The following is a 20,000-nucleotide window of genomic DNA, read 5'->3' as shown; positions in this document are numbered from 1 at the left end:
TTTACTGTTTACTACAGGAGGTACAGTAGAAATACTGTATACAGTACGATAGAACAGAAAAAGTTTTACAGTATTGCTTACAGTGAACAAAACACACAAGAGCATTCTGAACAAAAAACAACAGCAAAAAGCCCAGATAAAAAGGGGGGAACTAAAAAAAAGCACAACATTACTGTATCTAATCTCTGCGATCTTCAGAGTTAGGCCACATGTTTTCATCAACATCGCATCTGATATTATCAAAGGCGATGCACCTGGGATAAAAAAACGTTTGCTATAAGAAGCAGAGGTTTTTATACTGTATCTAAGGTTTGGAATATTGTGTTTGCCATTGTGGGATGTTGTGTGTTAACATTCGTAAATACTACTAAAACAATCCATAGTTTTGTTGGGAAGTATAGCTTGTTTGTTAAGAAAATGTAAGCATTGTGGAAATGTGTTCACTGACTGCATATTGGGTGAAAACGACATGAAATGTGTGAATGGTATGGCCACAAAAGACCGATGCTGTGCTAATTGTGTTTAGAGTTTTGAAAATGTGTCAACTGGTTAGACAAACGCTTGTTAGCGACTGAAAAAAACTGTAATAGCTGTGTGTACATGTGTGAATTTTAAAGTTTAACCTCTTGTTGTTGCACTGCCTGACAGCATGATGGCATAGCTGTGCTTAGTTTAAATGCCAAGGTAGCCTTTCTAGTTTAAAAAGCCAAGTATCCAAAGCTTGTCTGTTCCAGTGAACTGAAGTTTAATGGTGTGGGCTACTTTCTTTTGTGAATGACTGAAGGACCACATCTCAGGTGATAGTCAAAGTTCTGAATGAGCCATTTCAACTTAGGACTGAACTGAGTATTATTCACTGTAGTCGTGTTGAATGCTTTAGTGCACATTATTTAGCAAAATGCAGGACACACAAGTTTGGTCCCATTAATGTGTTTATACAAACATAACTGTCTTTTATTTTGTTGAAGGGAAGGCCTAAAGATGGCTCATGTGGGTTTTCAGATGAAAAACAGTTGTCATGACAGTTATCATTCTTATAACTTTTATCTAGGAAAAGATAATGCTGTAGAAACTCCAAAAAGAATGGTCCTTCACTAGTCAGCCAATAAGACATTCACCTGGTTAAAAAAAACAGAAAAAGATAGAAGTGTACCGAGTTTATTCGATTGGTTTGTAAATAATATAAGCCCTGCTTTGTCTTACATGGCTTGACAAAAGGCCGATATACAGGTACTAAACACATCGATCTGGTGACATGATAGCAGAAACTTGTAACAGAAACTATGAGTACAGTGCCACCTAGCGGTAGTGAAAGGAACGTCTAAAATACTAATAAGAACTGGGCTGAAATTTCTATCACAGTAATACTTTCCATTTGTTATTTTCTCCAACTAGGATAACTCTCAGTAGCCTAATCAGAACTAAACAAGGAGGATAACGATACCTTGTAGGGTTGGCTAAATTTGTATGGTTTAACCTGCATTAAAAGGGTGCAGTAGCCTAGGCTAGTTGCCTATGTCTAAGTTATTAGTTAGTTAGTTATTAATTAGCATAATTACAGTTTTTCTCAGTTGCTTTGGCAAATTTCTCAGATCAGAAGGTTAATTCTCAAAACTATTTGTTCCAACTCAATATCATCTTATCACTTGTGCACATCATGAAGCAGTTTCTCCCCATTTTGAACAAATGGCAATGCTTTCGTACATCCATGCAACAGATTTTGTACAAATGTCTGCTGTTTTTTTTTTCAATGGCTAATGTCATGTTGGTCAAAAGGCACTATGGTTCCCTGTTGATTAGTCCTACCCAATGAAAGATATTGGCCTGATTTCATCGCCTGTGTCATTACATGGAAATGTGTTGAATAGTTGTCATAACTGTTGTCATAGTCTGCCTATAGCATATATAAATGTATGTGACCTGACAGACAGGAATGTCAGGATGTATAGAGTGCACAGTTCTGATCATGTGGTGTTTTACTGTATTGGCCGTTTTTCATTTGAAAAGCCTTTCTTTTCTTTATACTGTCATAATATCTGTCAACATATCCACTGTCTTGCAATCAACCCCCTCCACACACAATAATGTGTAACTTTGTAGTTTTGAAATAGAAACTAGCGCTGCCTTGCACATTGTTCATTTGAGTAAACGATCACATTGACAACATGACAAAACAGTTTGACTATCTTGACATAATAATGGCATCATGACTTGTCATTTTGATTACACTGACCGTTTCATTGGCATACATATTAAGTAAGATATGTGCTTTTGCAGGTTATCCAATTTTCAGTGCAGTTTGGACTACTGGTTTGAGAAATCTAGTAATATGTTGTGCAAATGTGCATTATGATTCGAGGAATGCACCAAAGCGACTGAGAATAATGTATAATAATACAATTAATAATAATAATAATAATAATAATAATAATAATAATAATAATAATAATGTTACAGTTTTTCTCAGTCGCTTTGGTGCTTTTCTCACATCACTATTAACATTTGCACAGCAGTTCTCAAAACAATTAGTGCAAACTGCAAAACCTAGTGGATGACCTACAAAAGCACGTCACTTGCTCAAAATGGATAGTCCATTCCTCAAAAGCAGGTATTCATGTCAATGAAACTGTCAGTGTCATCAAAATGAGAAGTCTTGACACCATCGTTTATGAACAAGATAGTCAAATGGCTTTGTCATGTTTTCATTATGACAGTTCTCTCAGTGTTTTCCAATGCAAAAAAAAGGTCAGAACTCGGTGACACTACCTGAACATGCTCAAGACAGCACTATACACTACTTGTACAGCCATTTGAAAACTACAGTAAAGTTACACATTGCTGTAGTTAGGTGAGTAAGTGAGTACAAGACACTGAATACGTACATTTTTACTGTATGCTCGTTGCAATTCTACAGCATTGTGACAGAATTTGATAACTAGTTCAACAATTTTGTAGGTAATGACTCAAGCAATGAAATGAAGACTATTAGTTTTATTGGGAACGACTATTCAGCATTCATAAGTATAGTTCATTTTGACTGACATGACATAAGCAAATGATAATGTTAAAAAACAGCAGAGAATTGTATGAAAGCAACTGATACATGTCCAAAAGTATTTGCAATTTGTTCAGAGGAAGGGAAAATTGCTACTGTGATGTGCACAAATGACTAAATGTTGTGGAGGTTGAACTAATAGTTATGAGAATTCTCATTCTGATCTGAAAAAAGCACCAAAGCGACTGAGAAAAACTGTAATAAAACTATAAACTGAACTGAACTAAATCATTTAAAAACAGTAGGCATATGCTGTTTGCAAACCAATGGTGTTATTGGTCTTTGATTGAGGTGTTCTTGATAATGTATCGGGAAAGAAGACCAATAGTACCATAGACATATGTCTATGAATAGCAATAGACCTCTCCAGAATAAGTCCCGCCTCCGTAACTTCCGTATTTTTGGATTGTCGGTGCCGTTTAAGTAGTATACTATAGACTATACTACTCAAACGGCACCGAAAATCAAAAAATCCAGTGGAAACTAGATGGCAGAAGTGTGTAGGCCAATCTGCCCAGCAGCTTTTTCTACTTTGTCACCTACAGAGTTTGACAGGTACGATCTTTCAAAACGCCATGTTATTTCCCATAGACAATCCACGCCTGGAAGTTGGATGGATACGGAAGTTAGGAGGCGGGATATATTCTGGAGAGGTCTATACCATAGACAGTAAAAGAAATGGACGAACAGACTCCGTCGTTTTCAATGGGAGGGCACTGAGTCAAATAGAACGATTTTTCAGTTGGTCCCCCCAGTACTGCGCAGACTCACACTTAACTTCGTGACGTTAGCCATCGAACTGAATCTTGTAACTCATATGATAGATACACAGAAATTCTTCTCACACTTCCTTCGCCTTCAAAATCATCAAAGTTAAACATTTATTTATGTATTATTATTAATATCATCCTCACCAAGTCGTGTTAATGTTGAAGCTACCACACATGATCATCTTCAAAAACAGTCATGCTAAAACAAAACAAAAAAGTTATAGCCTTGAAGCTAATCTTCTTTCCACTTTTCCGACCCACGGTCAATCCATCTAAAACCTCTGGAATTATTAGTGCCGTTTTAAAAAAAAAAAAAAAAGGTTTACTTTTTTAGTATTATTAGGTTGCCTCTGTGTAATGCTTTACCTTAACATACGGTCGTGTATGCTAGGTTTTGTTTATGAGTTACCGTCATAGACAGTAAGGTGGACTGAGCCTCTTATCCAAACAATACGGTTATCTCCCTATGGCGCGAAAGAGAGATTACGTCAAAGCTAGCTTCTCTCCAACCGAACAAGCTAACCATTCTTCTTACGGGTAACCAACGTTACGGACGAGGTAGTGGAGTCTGTTTTGCCTTTGTAGTGTTTATGTAGATAACACAGAAGCTACAATGTCGGCACAGGATATATGTTATATGAAGTTATGGTATTTCAAAAAAATCATAGAATGAATGTACTTCTATGGGAGTTAGCAGAGAGGTGGTCCCTCCAGCCTACGTCGATTCTTCTACTTCCGGGAATTCGCCTGCCCCCTTGGTCTATACAGTCCGTGCAATGAATGGACCAATCAAAATTAAGTTTGTGACGTAGGCCTACTTGGCTTGGCTCCTTTCTACCGTCGCATACTGATGACATGTAAAGCCCTGGAAAATGGCGGCTGTGCAAGATGGGCCGATTGAGTCGGAGAGTGATACAGAAACAAAGACAGATACATTGAACGATGGCGCTGGAAATATCACGGGTGGTTCGACGGGAGCGCTGTCTTCGCCGCCCAATGCAGCTTCTTCAGCCACAGGCACTACGAAATCCATGGCGCCGCCTGGACCCGAGAACCAGCAAACATTGCTAGCCGTGCTGCAGTATCTCAAGAAAAACAATTTATTGGAATCGGTGGATATTTTGCGTCGAGAAGCAGGTTTATCGGACGATGGGGAAGACTCACAGGGCGCTGAAGGATCCGGTGGATCAGATCCTGCAGGGAAAGTTGGCGAAGGTGGGGATGCAAACTCCCTTCTTAACCGAGTATCGATCGCTACCGCAGCCCCTGTAGGCGTTGCTGCCCCGGCGCCATCCAAAGGTGGGAGCTGGCTGGCTGAATTAATGGAACTTGTAATGTTTTTCACTGCTTTACATCATGTGCACAACATGTATTGTTTAGTTAAGCTTATTTTATGGAAGGATTGTGTGATCACCATGTCCGCTTTGTTACAATTAAATATACAACGTCAACCCTTTAGTGCACTGTAAAGCTCTAACATTTTCAAATATGCCTACTAACGTTTTTTTGTTGTTGCTGTGTACATAAGTAGCCTGCACGGCCTTACAAGTGTCATGTTTGTATTGTTTACAGCTAGCGGAGGGGAGGACCAGCCAGACGTAAATGTTGTCCTATCAGCATACAGTCAGCAGGGCGATCCAGCCCTTTATGACACCTATTACACCGGCCTGAAGAACTTCATAGAATCAGTATTGGATTGCCACCGAGCCGAGCTCTCTCAGCTTTTCTACCCACTTTTCGTTCACATGTACCTGGAGCTGGTCTACAACAGCCACGAGCAGGAGGCTAAAGCGTTTTTTGACAAGTAAGTGGACGGGACATCTCTTGTTTACGTTTTAAACAAGTGGACTGTGTGGAATTGTATTTTGAATGGATAAGATGATATGGTTTTATTGCATGGTTATCTCAATAGCCCTGTTGTGCTGAACATCAGCTGTCTCTCTCCCTGCCAGGCATGTGTTCTTACACCTGGTCCTGATTTTCAGCTGTTGCCTGCAAGCTTTAATCTCTATGAAAAACCTGCATCATCTCTATATAGCTTACATTTACGTAAACATGTACCAAATTTGCTGAGTTCATTAGAGTCTACAGTGGTAGTGTTTACTTCTAGGGCCAACACATTCCACTTTTTTAAGGTGGAATGATATCTCATCGAAAGGGTGGTGAACCCATCTCAAGTAATGTTATTTTGTTGGTCAAGTTATTTATAATTATAGAGGTATGGAATTTTGTTTGGTTGGTGAACTTTCCTTAGCTTACCCCACAACTCTTCCTCTTCCTCCTCAGGTTCAGCGGTGACCAGGAGTGCTACTACCAGGATGACCTGCGCGTGCTGTCCAGTGTCAGCAAGCGCGAGCACATGCGTGGCAACGAGACGCTGCTGGACTTCCGCACCAGCAAGTTTGTGCTGCGCATCTCGCGCGACTCCTACCAGCTGCTCAAGCGCCACCTGCAGGAGAGGCAGAACAACCAGATCTGGAACATCATCCAGGAGCACCTGTACATTGACATCTTCGACGGCATGCCGCGCGCCAAGAGCCAGATCGATGCCATGTCCGGAGCCCTGGCTGGGGAGGCCCGCAGGGAGGCCAACAAGGGCAAGGTCAGTGTGGCGCCGGACGGAGCGGAGGGAAGGGGGTCACCTGAGGACGAGAGGATAAACACAGATAAACAAATAAACAACAGGCCTATAATTGAGTACGATGACTTTCTGTTGAGCTCTGTCTAGCTTTCTCTCTTGTGGTCTTGCGTACTTTCAAGTGTTCATATAGCTGCTACAGTCTTAGCTCTGTAAATGGAGAAACAAATATCAACAACCTTGTGGTTGGTATATTGGCTCAAAGTTCGGACCGAGCCAATTAACATGTTGCTTAAGGAGCACCTTGGAAGCGAGGAGTGCTATTTGTTTAGCTGTTGAGTCCACATATCAACAACCGTGAGGGCAGTGCTACAGATGTATGGACTGAGAGAGAAGGCAGAAACTAATTTGATTTGTAAACCGATTACTCAGTTGCTAAATTACTGTTTGCGTTTCTCTGTTGCTTTCTTGCACTCTACCGGACATTGCAATCAATCACTCTTTACAGAAGGCAGGAATTTGTACAGCAATTGTGGAATCAAGTGCAACTGTGAGAACTAATGGTTCCACGGTTTACACTCAACACAGCCATCTGAATGTTCTTTGCCTTTTGTATGTGCAGGTGTTCTACGGCCTCCTTAAAGAGCCGGAGATTGAGGTACCTTTGGACGACGAGGATGAGGAGGCTGAGAACGAGGAAGGCAAACCCAAGAAGAAGAAGCCCAAGAAGGACAGTATGGGCTCCAAGAGCAAGAAACAGGACCCAAACGCCCCCCAGCAGACCAGGTGAGTTTACATGAATATAGTAAGATGCTCCCTTGAAGAAACACCATGTAGGAATTCCCCTTTTGACTATCTTCAATGTACTGGATACCCATTTAATGCTAAGGAGATACCCTGTTTGTTGAGAGCTGCCAAAAAGTGTCATGTTTCTGGTCTGAAGAACAAGGCATTCTGTCCGTGCATTGGTATCGACAGACACAATTCTACCTTAGTTATTAGGTAACTACATACAAAACAACTACATTGTGTTACTTTCTACAAATAGCACTTCTGTGGATCCACCCACCTCATCATTACTGGCGCTTCATTGTCACCATACCAGTAGTCTCTCCAGGGCAGATTTACACTCCAAGGAAATCCGTCACTTTTGACTCATTTGACTCATGAACCATCTCGTGGTCGTGTCTGTGTTAGAATCCCTCTCCCGGAGCTGAAAGACTCGGACAAGCTGGACAAGATCATGAACATGAAGGAGGCCACCAAACGCATTCGTCTGAGTCCGGACAACCTCCCCTCCATCTGCTTCTACTCTTTCCTCAATGCCTATCAGGTAAGGAAGGGTCGAGTCCAAATATCAACAACATGGAGGGCAGTTAGTACCAGGAAGGGGCATTCAGTGGCTAGCGACAGGGGCGGTGGTGGTGGCGGCGGCGGCTCAGGAGGTTGAGTTGTCGTCCAGTAATCGGAAGATTGCTGTTTTGAGCCTCGTCCTGACAAACTCTTCCTGACCCTGTCGAAGTGTGTGTGTGTGTGTGTGTGTGTGTGTGTGTGTGTGTGTGTGTGTGTGTGTGTGTGTGTGTGTGTGTGTGTGTGTGTGTGTGTGAGTGTGAGTGTGAATGGGTGGAAATTACTCTGTAAAGCTCTTTGGGTGCTGGAAAGAGTAGAAAAGCGCTATATGCGCAGTCCATTTACCATCTGACCAGATGAGTTTTTGCTTAATGCTGAAGCAGCCAGGAAGCTGCAGCGCTACACTCTGGGGGCATGTCTGTGAGCCCCCATGTTCATGAGTGTAGCGCTGCAGCTGCCTGGCTGCATTAGTTGTTGGCTGTAGTAACTCAAGCTAGGTACTCGAAAACTGATTTTCCGCACCGACAGTGCTCCGTGACCTCGAGAAAGAGAGATCTATGTGAAAATTTGCCGGATTTCTCCTTTAAGACTCACTGTATTGTAACATTAACTGTTTCAGGGTTTGACCGCAGTGGACTTCACGGACGACTCAAGTCTCATAGCAGGGGGGTTCGCGGACTCCACGGTCCGAGTGTGGAGCGTCACCCCGAAAAAACTACGGAGAGTCAAGTCTTCAGCTGGTAAGTGTGATCGTTCGTTCTCATTCTTTTAATTATTCTTTACAAATAAACTTTACATTTATTGAAACTAAACAAACCTTTTATCTTACTGAAAAATTGGATGCAGGCTAGCAGCCAGTTGTCATATCCTCTCTTGCTGTACATAAAACACAGTCATGACTCGATAGAATTACACAGAGGAAGTCTGACTTCTGTAATTAGGAGAATGATAAGAGTCAAATAACACTCTGTGGCTTTCCGATTGCCCACAGACCTGAATATGATCGATAAAGAGTCTGACGATGTGCTGGAACGCATAATGGATGATAAGTCGGCGAGCGAATCCAAGGTCATGTATGGTCACAGTGGACCTGTGTATGGGATCAGCTTCAGTTCTGACAGGTAGGCTGGCACTGCTCTGCGCTGATGTCGACTGATAACCCCTAATAGATATACAGAGAGAGAGACCAGCACAGTAAATAACATGGTGTGTGATTTTCCCACTCAGTTATTGTAGTGTAGAGAGGCCTAATTGTAAACATCCGCCTTTCCTTTAAAAAAGTGACCAGTAAAGAATATACATTAATACGCACACATACATAACACACATACAGTATAATAAATAGAATTTCCTGTGTCTCTCCTCTTTAGGAACTACCTGTTGTCCAGCTCGGAGGATGGTACGGTGAGGCTATGGAGTCTTCAGACCTACACGTGTTTAGTCGGCTACAAAGGACACAACTACCCCGTTTGGGACACGCAGTTCTCTCCTTATGGCTACTACTTCATCTCAGGAGGACATGACAGAGTGGCTCGGTGTGTGTGTGCTAGATCTTTTGTTTTGGTACTTTACATTGGAAAGATTATACCAGTACTCCCTAATCTTAGTGGTCCTTAACTCTAGTCTTGTGTAGAAAAGCTGAATATTGCTACCAATACCAACGTTAGAGATGCTGGATAGATAGATGGATACTTTATCCACCCAGAGGGAAATTTAGATATTCATTGTTACGCATCTTATGACATTCAGAACAAGAGAACATACACGGAATACAATGGAGATATACAGTGCAAGTATATCACCAGTCTTTGAAAAATTCACTAGAGACTTTGTAAAGGTTTTTCCCCGAGGATTTACCTTGTAGCTTTGGAGGCTAATGTCAGCATGTTTGGTCTCTCTCTCAGGCTGTGGGCCACGGACCACTACCAGCCTCTGCGCATATTTGCAGGTCACCTGGCTGACGTCACCTGTACCCGATTTCACCCCAACTCAAACTACGTGGCCACGGGTTCGGCTGACCGCACCGTTCGCATGTGGGATGTCCTGAACGGCAACTGTGTTCGCATCCTCACCGGACACAAGGTAGGAAGGGCTTGAGGTGTAGCCTCAATTCTGTAAATCACCAGGAAGCGTGTAAACAGTATATGATTAATGAACAGTGAACGTTTTTTAATGAATCCTTTTATATTACAGTTTTTCTCAGTCGCTTTGGTGCTTTTTTCAGATCAGAATGAAAATTCTCATAACTATTAGTTCAACCTCCACAACATTTAGTCATTTGTGCACATCATAGTAGCAATTTCTCCTTCCTCTGAACAAATTGCAAATACTTTTGGACATGTATCAGTTGCTTTCATACAATTCTCTGCTGTTTTTTAACATTATCCTTTGCTTATGTCATGTCAGTCAAAATGAACTATACTTATGAATGCTGAATAGTCGTTCCCAATAAAACTAATAGTCTTCATTTCATTGCTTGAGTCATTACATACAAAATTGTTGAACTAGTTATCAAATTCTGTCACAATGCTGTGGAATTGCAAAGAGCATACAGTAAAAATGTACGTATTCAGTGTCTTGTACTCACTTACTTACCTAACTACAGCAATGTGTAACTTTACTGTAGTTTTCAAATGGCTGTACAAGTACTGTATAGTGCTGTCTTGAGCATGTTCAGGTAGTGTCACCGAGTTCTGACCTTTTTTTGCATTGGAAAACACTGAGAGAACTGTCATAATGAAAACATGACAAAGCCATTTGACTATCTTGTTCATAAACGATGGTGTCAAGACTTCTTATTTTGATGACACTGACAGTTTCATTGACATGAATACCTGCTTTTGAGGAATGGACTATCCATTTTGAGCAAGTGACGTGCTTTTGCAGGTCATCCACTAGGTTTTGCAGTTTGCACTAATTGTTTTGAGAATTGCACTAACTGCTGTGCAAATGTTAATAGTGATGTGAGAAAAGCACCAAAGCGACTGAGAAAAACTGTAATAGAAGAATTGTAGCGTGAGCGCCCCTGCAGGAGTGTCCAGGAGGTGAATAATTTGTAATTCCCTCGTCCCACAGGGGCCCATTCACAGCCTGGCGTTCTCTCCGAACGGGAAGTTCCTGGCCTCGGGGGCCACAGACGGCCGAGTGCTGCTGTGGGACATCGGCCACGGCCTGATGATCGGGGAGCTGAAGGGTCACACCGACACCATCTATGCCCTCAGGTTCAGCCGCGACGGGGAGATCCTCGCCTCAGGTCTGCTGCTGCTGCTGCTGCTAGGGAACTGCTTAAGTTTAGCAGTTAGCATAATGCTAAACAGTGTCAAGGGGATAGTCTGTTATCAGTTGACTGAAGGACTTCCCTGTTTACGTTTCTATCTAACCCTATATTCAGTCTGTAGTATGTGCAGGTTTTGATTATTAGCATATCTTTAGTGGGTTTCCAGAGTTGTGGTACAACCTGATAAGTGAAGACTCAGTGAATGCAACTCTGTACATCCATACAGTGAACCACTTAGTTCAGAGTCATCTGAAGTACCATGCTGTAATAGAAATGGCATTTACAGTTACATTTTTATTATTAAATGTTTTTAGATGACATGACTTACATTTTAACGGTAAGTGCAAAAGGAAATTGAACCCATGAACCTGATGTTATTAAAAGCCCTGTTTCAGCATAGCATATTGTAAAGTCTACAAATTAGTTTTACTTAATGGATTGTAATAACAGTGCATGCATTATATTGATATAGAAATTGTAGCTAAGGTTATGACCTTAAGTACTGACATTGCCAAGGTCAAAGGGTCAGTTTTCAGTCATTGAGACAGAGAACGGTTTGTTCCGTTTTGGCCACCTCTGGCAATCTATACACTTAATAACAAACCAAACTTAACTTCCAGCTTCCATGGACAACACAGTTCGCCTGTGGAACGCCTCGAAGGCGTTTGATGACGTGGAGACAGACGACTTCACCGCGACCACGGGTCACATCCACCTGCCCGACAACTCCCAGGAGCTCCTGCTGGGCACCTACATGACCAAGTCCACGCCCGTTGTCCACCTACACTTCACCAGACGCAACCTCCTCCTCGCCGCGGGGGCCTATAACCCTCAATGACCCCCTCCAACCCATCTCTTGATTGTTTTCCCACAAATCCATTTTTATTTTTTACACATTACCCCCATCCACTCATACCCCTTCCTTTGTCTGAAGTGGTGCGTTCATCTGCATGAGGTGATCAGATCAAACTCAAAGAGCTTATGCCTTTTTTTTAACAGTTACCAAGTGTGTGTTAGCTTTTTATCAATAACTTAAAAACTTAGTTTGGGGTTGAAATGGTTGACTGCCTGGTGGATTTAGAGGGGATGCCATTTTAGATTCCCTCATGAGTGATCTGTGCTCCCTTTTAAGGTGGCAAACTGAGGCTTCTGCTCTCACTGAACAGCAGTCATTGTCATCTACATACATTGTTTTTATACTGATCCTATGGACATTTTTCTTTGTTTCCTCAGTTTACACATGCTACATCTATGCATCACTGCCATTGTCCTCGACTGATACTTCATGATGTACAGACTTTTATATCCTAGTGCCTCTAATGTAAATACATAAATAAACAAACATGTTTTCTACAAGACGTTTCATACATCCTTTATTATCAACATGCTGCAACAGCAGAGATGGCATCAGCACAAGGACAGTGGAATCCAATCCTCCATACAACGGAGCAAAACAAAAACAGAAATCCTGTGCAAAGAAAATGACCACTAGTTAAGTTTTTCAATTCAAAGTAATGTAACTTAATGCCCATACATGTATTCAATGACAAGTAATGTCAATGTTGGATACATTATGTGCACCCTTGTATACTTACATTAAATTAGCTAGACTTGATGGCCTTCTCTTTCTTGGGCTTCAGCTTGAAGATGAGGACAATAGCTGCAATGCCAGCATATGTTGCCAGCACACACTAAGGACGAAAGGAGGGCAGAATTAGGCAAATATCACTTACCAATTAGGCACCCTTGCGTTACACAGTACATTTAGTAGTCCTAGTTGAACAATAATTGATTTACGCCGTTTTAGCTAATATGTTTACACATTTCAACGGTGAGTTCAATACAACACACTTAGGGGTAAAATTCCACATGACCCCTACCATGTAGCTTTAATGTAAAGGTCTACTGGACGAAGCAACTTACGTTCCTCCTGCCCGTGATGGTCCATGCGTTGAAGTACTTAGCGAGGCCAGTGAACTGGTGTTGTGTTCCTGCGTCGTGACCGCCCATGTTTGATAAATATGTGATTCTGCGGGAAGAAAAACAAACACACAATGGTCAAGCTGACCTTATGCCCTCTGAACTTGACGTTTTGTCGACTATATTACATAACCAACTTGCTGAATTGCGGTAGATTCATGCTAGATGCAACGGTTGACCAAATAACAAGCAACGAGACATTTGAGTCGGCCCACAGAATGTCCTCCTTTTGAGACAATTTACAGTTTGCACGTTAAAAGAGCAATTACAGTTAAGCTGTCGTGCTGACAGATTCCCATTGAGAGGTAGCCAGCAATAAGTATGCTTAACGTCTATGCAAGTTTGCTAGCCAGCTAACGTTAGCGTCATAGTTTGCTATCTGGTTAGCATACCAGCTAACTGGTAACCCGATTACTGCCATGGTTCTGCTGAATTAAATTCCCTATACAATTAAATGGCTGCAACAAAGACAAATAGAACATTCAAGACAGTTAAATATATGACATAAAACGGCACATATTCGATCAGTGGATTAACCTACCCTCTACACTCGACCCTGTCTTTAGTAGGAACTGGTGTGCCCTTCAGTCAGTTGAGGCCGAAGATGGATAGCTCAGGAAATCCCGCCTCTACTAGCACCTCACGTCTAATTCACTAAAAGTCCTTCTGTCAGTGGAGAGGATTTACGTCAATCATAAATATTCGGAACACTATTCGTCACATGTGCAGCCTATCACAATATTCTTATCGTTCATTGGTTCTTGAAACATGGTATGTACTTCCTTTTATTTTATTTAAATCCGCCTCTTCAATGTTTACTTCCGGGTCGCTATACGAACATGTGAGCGTGTACACAGGCATTTCATGTTTAGGAAATACTGGAAGAATTTATCTTTTTATCATTTGGGTAAGTTCTGATTACCAAATTGATATATGTATACATAGACGTAATTGACGATGCAGATATTAAAATGTGTACGTTAGCAAGGAGCGCATACTAAACTTAACGTTACCCACGTGTAATGTTAAGTGGGAAACGCTGTTGCTGGTTCCATCATAAGCATTGTTATTTCTGAGGTTATGGTACATATGATGTCGCTTATTATGACCACATTTACCACTTTCACCAACATTTGCTCTATAGCTAGTTAGTCATTGCAGTAACCTTAAACAACAAACGTTTTGGCAGGATTTATCAAGTAAGTTGAGCTAGCCTAACACTTTTCTGCTTGGTTCCTCTCATAGCACTACTTACAACAAGTCTTGCTGGTTCTAGCACTTACCACCTGTCTTGAACTGACACTCAACTGTTTAAAAACAGCACTCACTGATGCACTTATTCTTACTGTACTCTGCTGTTTTTAAATTGTCCTAAAATTGTTGAGAGAATTGCTTTAAAACTTAAACTGTTTACCATGTTGTTAGTCGCTTCCTTTGGTTAAAAATGCCTCAGTCAAATGTAATGTAATGGTTTGTGTTGCTAACCATCAACTGTTATCAACTCTTTTTGTAGACTAGAGTAGAGGTTATTCTGCCATGGCCTCGACAGAGGAGGACTTTCCCCGTGGTGGTACAGTGAAGACCACGCAGCCGACCAAGCCTGAGAAATCTCATGTGGAAGTGGACAACCTATTTGAGGTAAGGTAAAGTATGTAGAGGGAACGACATGCTCAATGCGAGTGTGGTGTTGAACGACCAATGTGTTCTTATTAAACGCGCAGTTATTCGGGATGCAGGAGTTGAAATCATTCCGATACTGTTGCATTCCTTACCCAGAGGAATATTCATTCTACAGGTCTCACATCCCTGTTGTGCACTAGGCACTGGCATGCATCCTTTTTAAACCATGATCTGGGAAAAGCAATATCTCTGTAGTGTTCATATGTGTGCATTGTTTTTGCACACTAATTAAATGAGGGCCTTCACTGTTTGCAGATACTCATAATATATATTTTCTCAGACTCGTGCTCCTGAAGTTAAGAAAAAAAGGAAGTCTACCAATCAACAGGATGAGGAGCAAAATGCCAAGAAGGGCAAGAAGACCAAAGAGGACTCCCTGAAGCTCAACACTGCTTCCAGTGTAGACATCTTACATCTGAAAGTATGTATTAGTTAAGTTTCTACTCAACTCAAACTCTAAACTCTCAGAATGCCATTCAACTGCATTGTTTGCACTGTTTGAAGTGTCCATGTTTGTTTAAACAAATCTGTGGATCTCCATAGGATCTCAAAGTCGGCACCTTGCTGCTGGCCTGCGTCAAGGAAGTAACTGATTTTGAGATTGTGGTCGGACTCCCCAGTGGCCTGACCGGATACCTGCCCGTGACCAACATCTGTGAATCTTACAACAAGTTGCTCAGTGAAAAGCTGGACAGTGGAGAAAATGTGGAGGTTTGGAAAAATGCAGTCATTAAATATTTTACGATGTTTCATGTAACCCAGTGTTAATTGTTCGTAAATCAAACCTTTTAGTCGAGTCTTTGATCAATATGTGGATGCATTTTGTTTTTGACTTGACAGTGACTGTTTGTTTGTCTCTAGGATTTTGCCTCTCTCCCTCACCTCTTCAGTCCTGGCTGTGTGGTCAGAGCCGTTGTGTCCTCTCTGGTGGAGTCCAGAGAAGGCCACGTGAGCCTCAAGGTGTCCATCAACCCCAAAGAGGTCAACAAAGCGTTGACCTCTGGCTCACTGAAGGCTGGCATGGTGAGTGAGTGCTGGTGGAGTGGTTGTTTGGGTGGTGATGGGTCCTTAAAAGCATGATTCAGACAGATTCTGTCATATTCTGTTTTGATTAATGAAATGATTATAGAATTGGATAGAATAGACTGTTTTGTCATGTGAGGCATGGACATTGTCTTCTGTCTCAACAATAACATAGACAGTGCATACAACAATTCACAGTATAGACACATCTATAAAACAGCATTCACTGAGTCACAGCATATCCACAGGATAAATACTTTTAAATACAAATAGGTCTTGAGATTTCTTTGATTAGTTTTGACAGTTAAAGGCCCTGGTCTAATTTATACTTTTACGATCAGCTGTCTGTTAAATTTAAGTTACATGTATCATTGGTTGAAATCTTGGCACCTATTTAGGAACAGGGTGCTTAAAGTTGTATTGTGCCTTACTTGTCACTTTTGCATGCTAGATTAATATCAGAACAAATATCTTGTGTTTTGCAAATGTCATTGTTTTTGTACATTTCACATTATCATTTGTCTTTGTGTAATGTAGACCATCAGTGGATGCGTGGAGAGCATTGAGGACCATGGCTACCTCATTGATATTGGTCTCAGTGGGACAAAAGCTTTTCTTCCCAAGCCATCTGCAAAGGCTGCAAAACAAGGTATCATATAACTGTCATTTGATACAAATTAAATTAAATATACTGGATTGTGAATGTTTTAAAAAAAAAAAAGATTTTAGAATATAGAAAAGGTGACCTTTTGGAAATTGCTAGCATCTGGATATGGAAATGTTTTCATGAATTCATTTTTTTAAGAATATCGTTGTAAACAATTATTCAGTCTTTTATAGACAAGGCAGATACAATTGGATTGAGAACAGGTCATAGCCACTGAGTTGTACCGCTTAATGCTAGTAGAAATTAGGATAGAGCTTATGAGGCTGTTCAATGGTTCTGCATAACAATTTGACCATAAATGACACTCTTCTGTAGTAATTATGCTGGTAATGAGTTTGCTTCACACAGTATGCATGTGTTCATATGACTTTAGGTTTATGCCTTGTATTACCAGTAGGGGGCATATAAACTCACATAAAGCAAGCACCACACTGTAGAAAAATAGCATACCTATGCCACTTAAAGGTAAAGAGCACCTTAAAGGTGCTCTAAGCGATGCTGGGTAACGTCACTTCTGTTGACATTCAAACAAAACAGAGCTAGCTCGCTACTTCCTCCCCCTCTCTCCCGTGCAATTGAAACTCTCCTAAACGAGCATCTCGTCTGTGATTAGCTGGAACAGTTTGTTATGTTTTTTATGGGCTAGGTTGTTTTTGTTGCCATTTTTGGAGCCTGGGCTGTCCGCAGAGATCGTGGATGGTGAGGTGAAGTTTGCTGTAAGTGACAATGTTTTTAGCCTAAAAAACGCGTGGCATCGCTTACAGCACTTTTAAGGAGAAGCATTTGATTGTGAGAATGCCATGTCTCCCACACACCCTGGCAGCACGCTAATTCAAATGACTCAGTTCCAGAGCCCAACATGCGTCTTGTCTGTTCCCCCCCCCCCTCCTCTCTCTCCGTACGTCAGAGCTCAAACTTGGACAGTACCTGGACTGTCTGCTGGAGGACGTGAAGAACGAGGGTCGTCTGGTTCGCCTCTCCGTGGACCCGGCCGCCATCTCCGAGGCCGTCGCCGACGCCGATCACGGCTGGACCCTGAGCAACCTGTGTCCAGGCCTGCTGGTCAATGCCAAGATCAAGAAGGTGAGTCCCCCGTTGCTTTTGGTTAACAATAGTTTAGAAATGACCAGGATTTACACAGTGGCTGATTTTCTTATTTGTCCTCTGTGCTGGTGCAGTGATTGATTGTGTCTCTTGCCCCTTGTCTCTCTCTTTGCCGTCTACCTCCCACCCCCCCCACAGGTGACCGTTCATGGACTCATCCTGGAGTTCCTCTCCTCCTTCACTGGCCTGGTGGACTTCATGCACATCGACCCAGACAAGACCTCCTGCTACAAGAATGGGGAAGAAGTGAGTCCTGTGTCCATCAGTATTTGGTCATGTCAAAATGATGTTTACTGAAAGCTAGCCTTAGTTAATAACTATTTAGCTTAGTTGATGGTGAAGAAATCCCTTTCAGTTACGCTTGGATCCTCGTCGTTTACTATAATGACTAATGACAGAATTCAGTTTACATGCATAAACAATTTATACATTTGTATACAGCGAAGTAGTCAGGAAATAGCCCACATATTGTAGATGGCATCATTACAGTTGTATGGCATTACAGTGTAAGTGCATCCATGTTTGTGGATCCCTCATCTGTAGGTGCTGGCGCGGGTCCTGTATGTTGAGCCTTCCACCCGGCAGGTGGGCCTGTCCCTGCGCAGCCACCTCCTGCCACCAGGGGGCAGTGTGCTGGAGAGCGTGCAGAGCGAGCGCGTGGGCGAGGTGCTGCATGGCTGCAAGGTGGCGGCCGTGCACTTCCACTCGGGTGCCATCCTGGAGCTGCCCGACGGCACCAAGGCATTTGGCCACGTGAGTTAGATGGAAGGATGGTGTGTGTGTGTGTGTGTGTGTGTGTGTGTGTGTGTGTGTGTGTGTGTGTGTGTGTGTGTGTGTGTGTGTGTGTGTGTGTGTGTGTGTGTGTGTGTGTGTGTGTGTGTGTGTGTGTGTGTGTGTGTGTGTGTGTGTGTGTGTGTGTGTGTGTGTGTGTGTGTGTGTTGTGGTGTGGTGTGGTGTGGTGTGCTTCATAAGCAAGGCATAGTATGAAGATATAGGCAAGATATGTATCCATCTTTGAAGTCTAGCTTTTGTGTGAAGCCCTGCCTTGTAATAATTACTAAGGCGGGGGATCACAGACTCGCAACACAAACGGTTTGTCAATTCAATATGCTCGCGTTGCACTTTGAAAATTGAACCAAGTTCAGCGCTCAGATTGTTCAACACTAGCGTTACGCCAGTGTTGCCACCGTTCCGCTGCCGAACCATAGAGAACAATAGGAAACCTGCCACTTGCCGCTGGCTAATGTGACCCCCTCCCCCCCAAGAGTTTAGTGTCTTGGACTGTGTCCATCATGTTATTGTCTGTAGTGTCTAAGTAATATGATGGAACGTGAGTAATGTCTTCAGTTAGAGCGCTCTGCTGTGCTCTGACTCTGCAGAGTTCTGAACATGTTGTTGTTGTTGTTGTTGTTGTTGTCCTGCAGAAGAACCAGCTGAAGGAGCCCAAGGAGCCGTTTAACCCAAGCCACCTGCAGGCCCAGGCGGAAATCACCTGCCGCATCACCGACTTTAGCCCCCTGGAGCAGCTGCACCTGATCAGCCTCCGCAAGTGAGTAACAAAGGGAGATTGTTGTCATGCACTTTGTTGTATCTTGATGCGACTGCTTTTAGGGGCAGTGTACAGTATGTGAGTGAGCAGGTGAGTTGTTGATCGGTAAAGAGTAAAGAGTGAAGAACTGCTATGTTTCTGAAACGTGACTAGATTATTCAGTGTGTTTGATAAATTGATGCTTAGTACAATACTTGGGGCTGTGGTAGCGTAGTGGTTAAGGAGCTGGGCTAGCCTGAAAGTTGTGGGTTCAATTCCCGGCTTCCACCGTTGTGCCCTTGAGCAAGGCACTTAACCCCAAGTTGCTCCGGGGACAATGCAATCCCTTTTAATATAGTTGACACTATATAGAAGTCACTTTGAACAACAGTATCTGCTAAATGAATAAATGTACTTGTAGTGTACTAGTGTACTAGTGTCCGCGTCTGTCTGTTGTCTCCTAGGAGTACCATTGAGGCCCCCTTCTTCAGATACAACGACCTGAAGTCCGGACAAATAGTAGAGGTATGGAAAGACGTCTGTCTAACTTAAACAAGATTTTTCCTTCCCTTTCAGGTGTGGATACTGATGCACTTGCCCTGTAGGTGAAGTCTGTAAAGTGTGTTTTGGAAGACAACTAGACAGCGAGAGTTCGATTTCACCAAAACTCCAAAACTCTGTATTATTCTACAGTTGATCATAAGTAATCTTGGTTACACTTTACTTGACAGAATCGACATAAGAGTGACATGACACTGTCATGAATGTGTCATAAACAAGTCATAAACGTTTTTGACATAACGCTTCTGTTATTAAGTGACATTCGGTTTTTGTCATAACAAGTTAGGGTTAGGTTTAGGTTTAGGTTTAGGATTAGGGTTAGAGGTTAGGATTAGGGTTAGGGTTCATGTGTCATGACAGTGTCATGTGTTCATGACCAGAGGCGGACAGAGTACACAGCTTCATTACTTGAGTAAAAGTACAGATA

General features: G+C 42.2%; 3 protein-coding genes across 3 annotated transcripts in view; 2 read left to right on the top strand and 1 right to left on the bottom strand.

The window, feature by feature from the left end:
- Positions 1–4,690: 4,690 nt before the first annotated feature.
- Positions 4,691–12,386, top strand: taf5 (TAF5 RNA polymerase II, TATA box binding protein (TBP)-associated factor). The gene is made up of 11 exons (XM_076289981.1): positions 4,691–5,124; positions 5,398–5,629; positions 6,112–6,427; positions 7,026–7,189; positions 7,601–7,736; positions 8,373–8,493; positions 8,745–8,874; positions 9,124–9,288; positions 9,658–9,835; positions 10,829–11,006; positions 11,651–12,386. The coding sequence occupies exons 1-11, from the start codon at positions 4,698–4,700 to the stop codon at positions 11,866–11,868; spliced, it is 2,265 nt and encodes a 754-aa protein (XP_076146096.1). The 5' UTR covers positions 4,691–4,697; the 3' UTR covers positions 11,869–12,386.
- On the bottom strand, positions 12,387–13,656 carry atp5md (ATP synthase membrane subunit k). The gene is made up of 4 exons (XM_076289982.1): positions 13,552–13,656; positions 12,954–13,059; positions 12,626–12,721; positions 12,387–12,498 (listed from the first exon to the last, which is right to left on the bottom strand). Exons 2-3 carry the CDS (start codon positions 13,038–13,040, stop codon positions 12,632–12,634), a joined length of 177 nt encoding a protein of 58 aa, XP_076146097.1. The 5' UTR covers positions 13,041–13,059; positions 13,552–13,656; the 3' UTR covers positions 12,387–12,498; positions 12,626–12,631.
- Positions 13,657–13,834: 178 nt separating this feature from the next.
- Positions 13,835–20,000, top strand: part of pdcd11 (programmed cell death 11) — a 30,083-nt gene continuing 23,917 nt past the window's right edge. The window contains exons 1-11 of the mRNA XM_076289978.1: positions 13,835–13,917; positions 14,524–14,648; positions 14,971–15,111; positions 15,234–15,401; positions 15,552–15,713; positions 16,251–16,362; positions 17,288–17,463; positions 17,623–17,730; positions 18,028–18,237; positions 18,909–19,033; positions 19,477–19,537. Coding sequence (XP_076146093.1) covers positions 14,547–14,648; positions 14,971–15,111; positions 15,234–15,401; positions 15,552–15,713; positions 16,251–16,362; positions 17,288–17,463; positions 17,623–17,730; positions 18,028–18,237; positions 18,909–19,033; positions 19,477–19,537 — 1,365 coding nt within the window. The 5' untranslated portion in view covers positions 13,835–13,917; positions 14,524–14,546. The remainder of the gene's footprint in view (positions 13,918–14,523; positions 14,649–14,970; positions 15,112–15,233; positions 15,402–15,551; positions 15,714–16,250; positions 16,363–17,287; positions 17,464–17,622; positions 17,731–18,027; positions 18,238–18,908; positions 19,034–19,476; positions 19,538–20,000) is intronic.

This window comes from Alosa pseudoharengus, unplaced genomic scaffold (genome assembly GCF_046254945.1).
Source record: "Alosa pseudoharengus isolate Yale_2024_CS ecotype anadromous, Long Island Sound unplaced genomic scaffold, YU_APseudo_1.1 YU_APseudo_1.1_scf_1, whole genome shotgun sequence".
In the NCBI taxonomy this organism is placed as follows: domain Eukaryota; kingdom Metazoa; phylum Chordata; class Actinopteri; order Clupeiformes; family Clupeidae; genus Alosa; species Alosa pseudoharengus.
The sequence above is the reverse complement of the archived record's forward strand: the minus strand, read 5'-3'. Positions and strand labels throughout refer to the sequence as shown.

What these genes read in the sequence shown, in the direction of transcription:
- atp5md (XM_076289982.1), bottom strand. Translation starts at nt 13,040, where the DNA reads ATGGGCGGTCACGACGCAGGAACACAACACCAGTTCACTGGCCTCGCT. An exon ending in CCATCACGGGCAGGAGGAAC is followed by an intron (nt 12,722 to 12,953) that starts GTAAGTTGCTTC and finishes TTTCGTCCTTAG; the next exon opens with TGTGTGCTGGCAACATATGC.
- taf5 (XM_076289981.1), top strand. Translation starts at nt 4,698, where the DNA reads ATGGCGGCTGTGCAAGATGGGCCGATTGAGTCGGAGAGTGATACAGAA. An exon ending in TGCCCCGGCGCCATCCAAAG is followed by an intron (nt 5,125 to 5,397) that starts GTGGGAGCTGGC and finishes TATTGTTTACAG; the next exon opens with CTAGCGGAGGGGAGGACCAG. An exon ending in AACGCCCCCCAGCAGACCAG is followed by an intron (nt 7,190 to 7,600) that starts GTGAGTTTACAT and finishes TGTCTGTGTTAG; the next exon opens with AATCCCTCTCCCGGAGCTGA.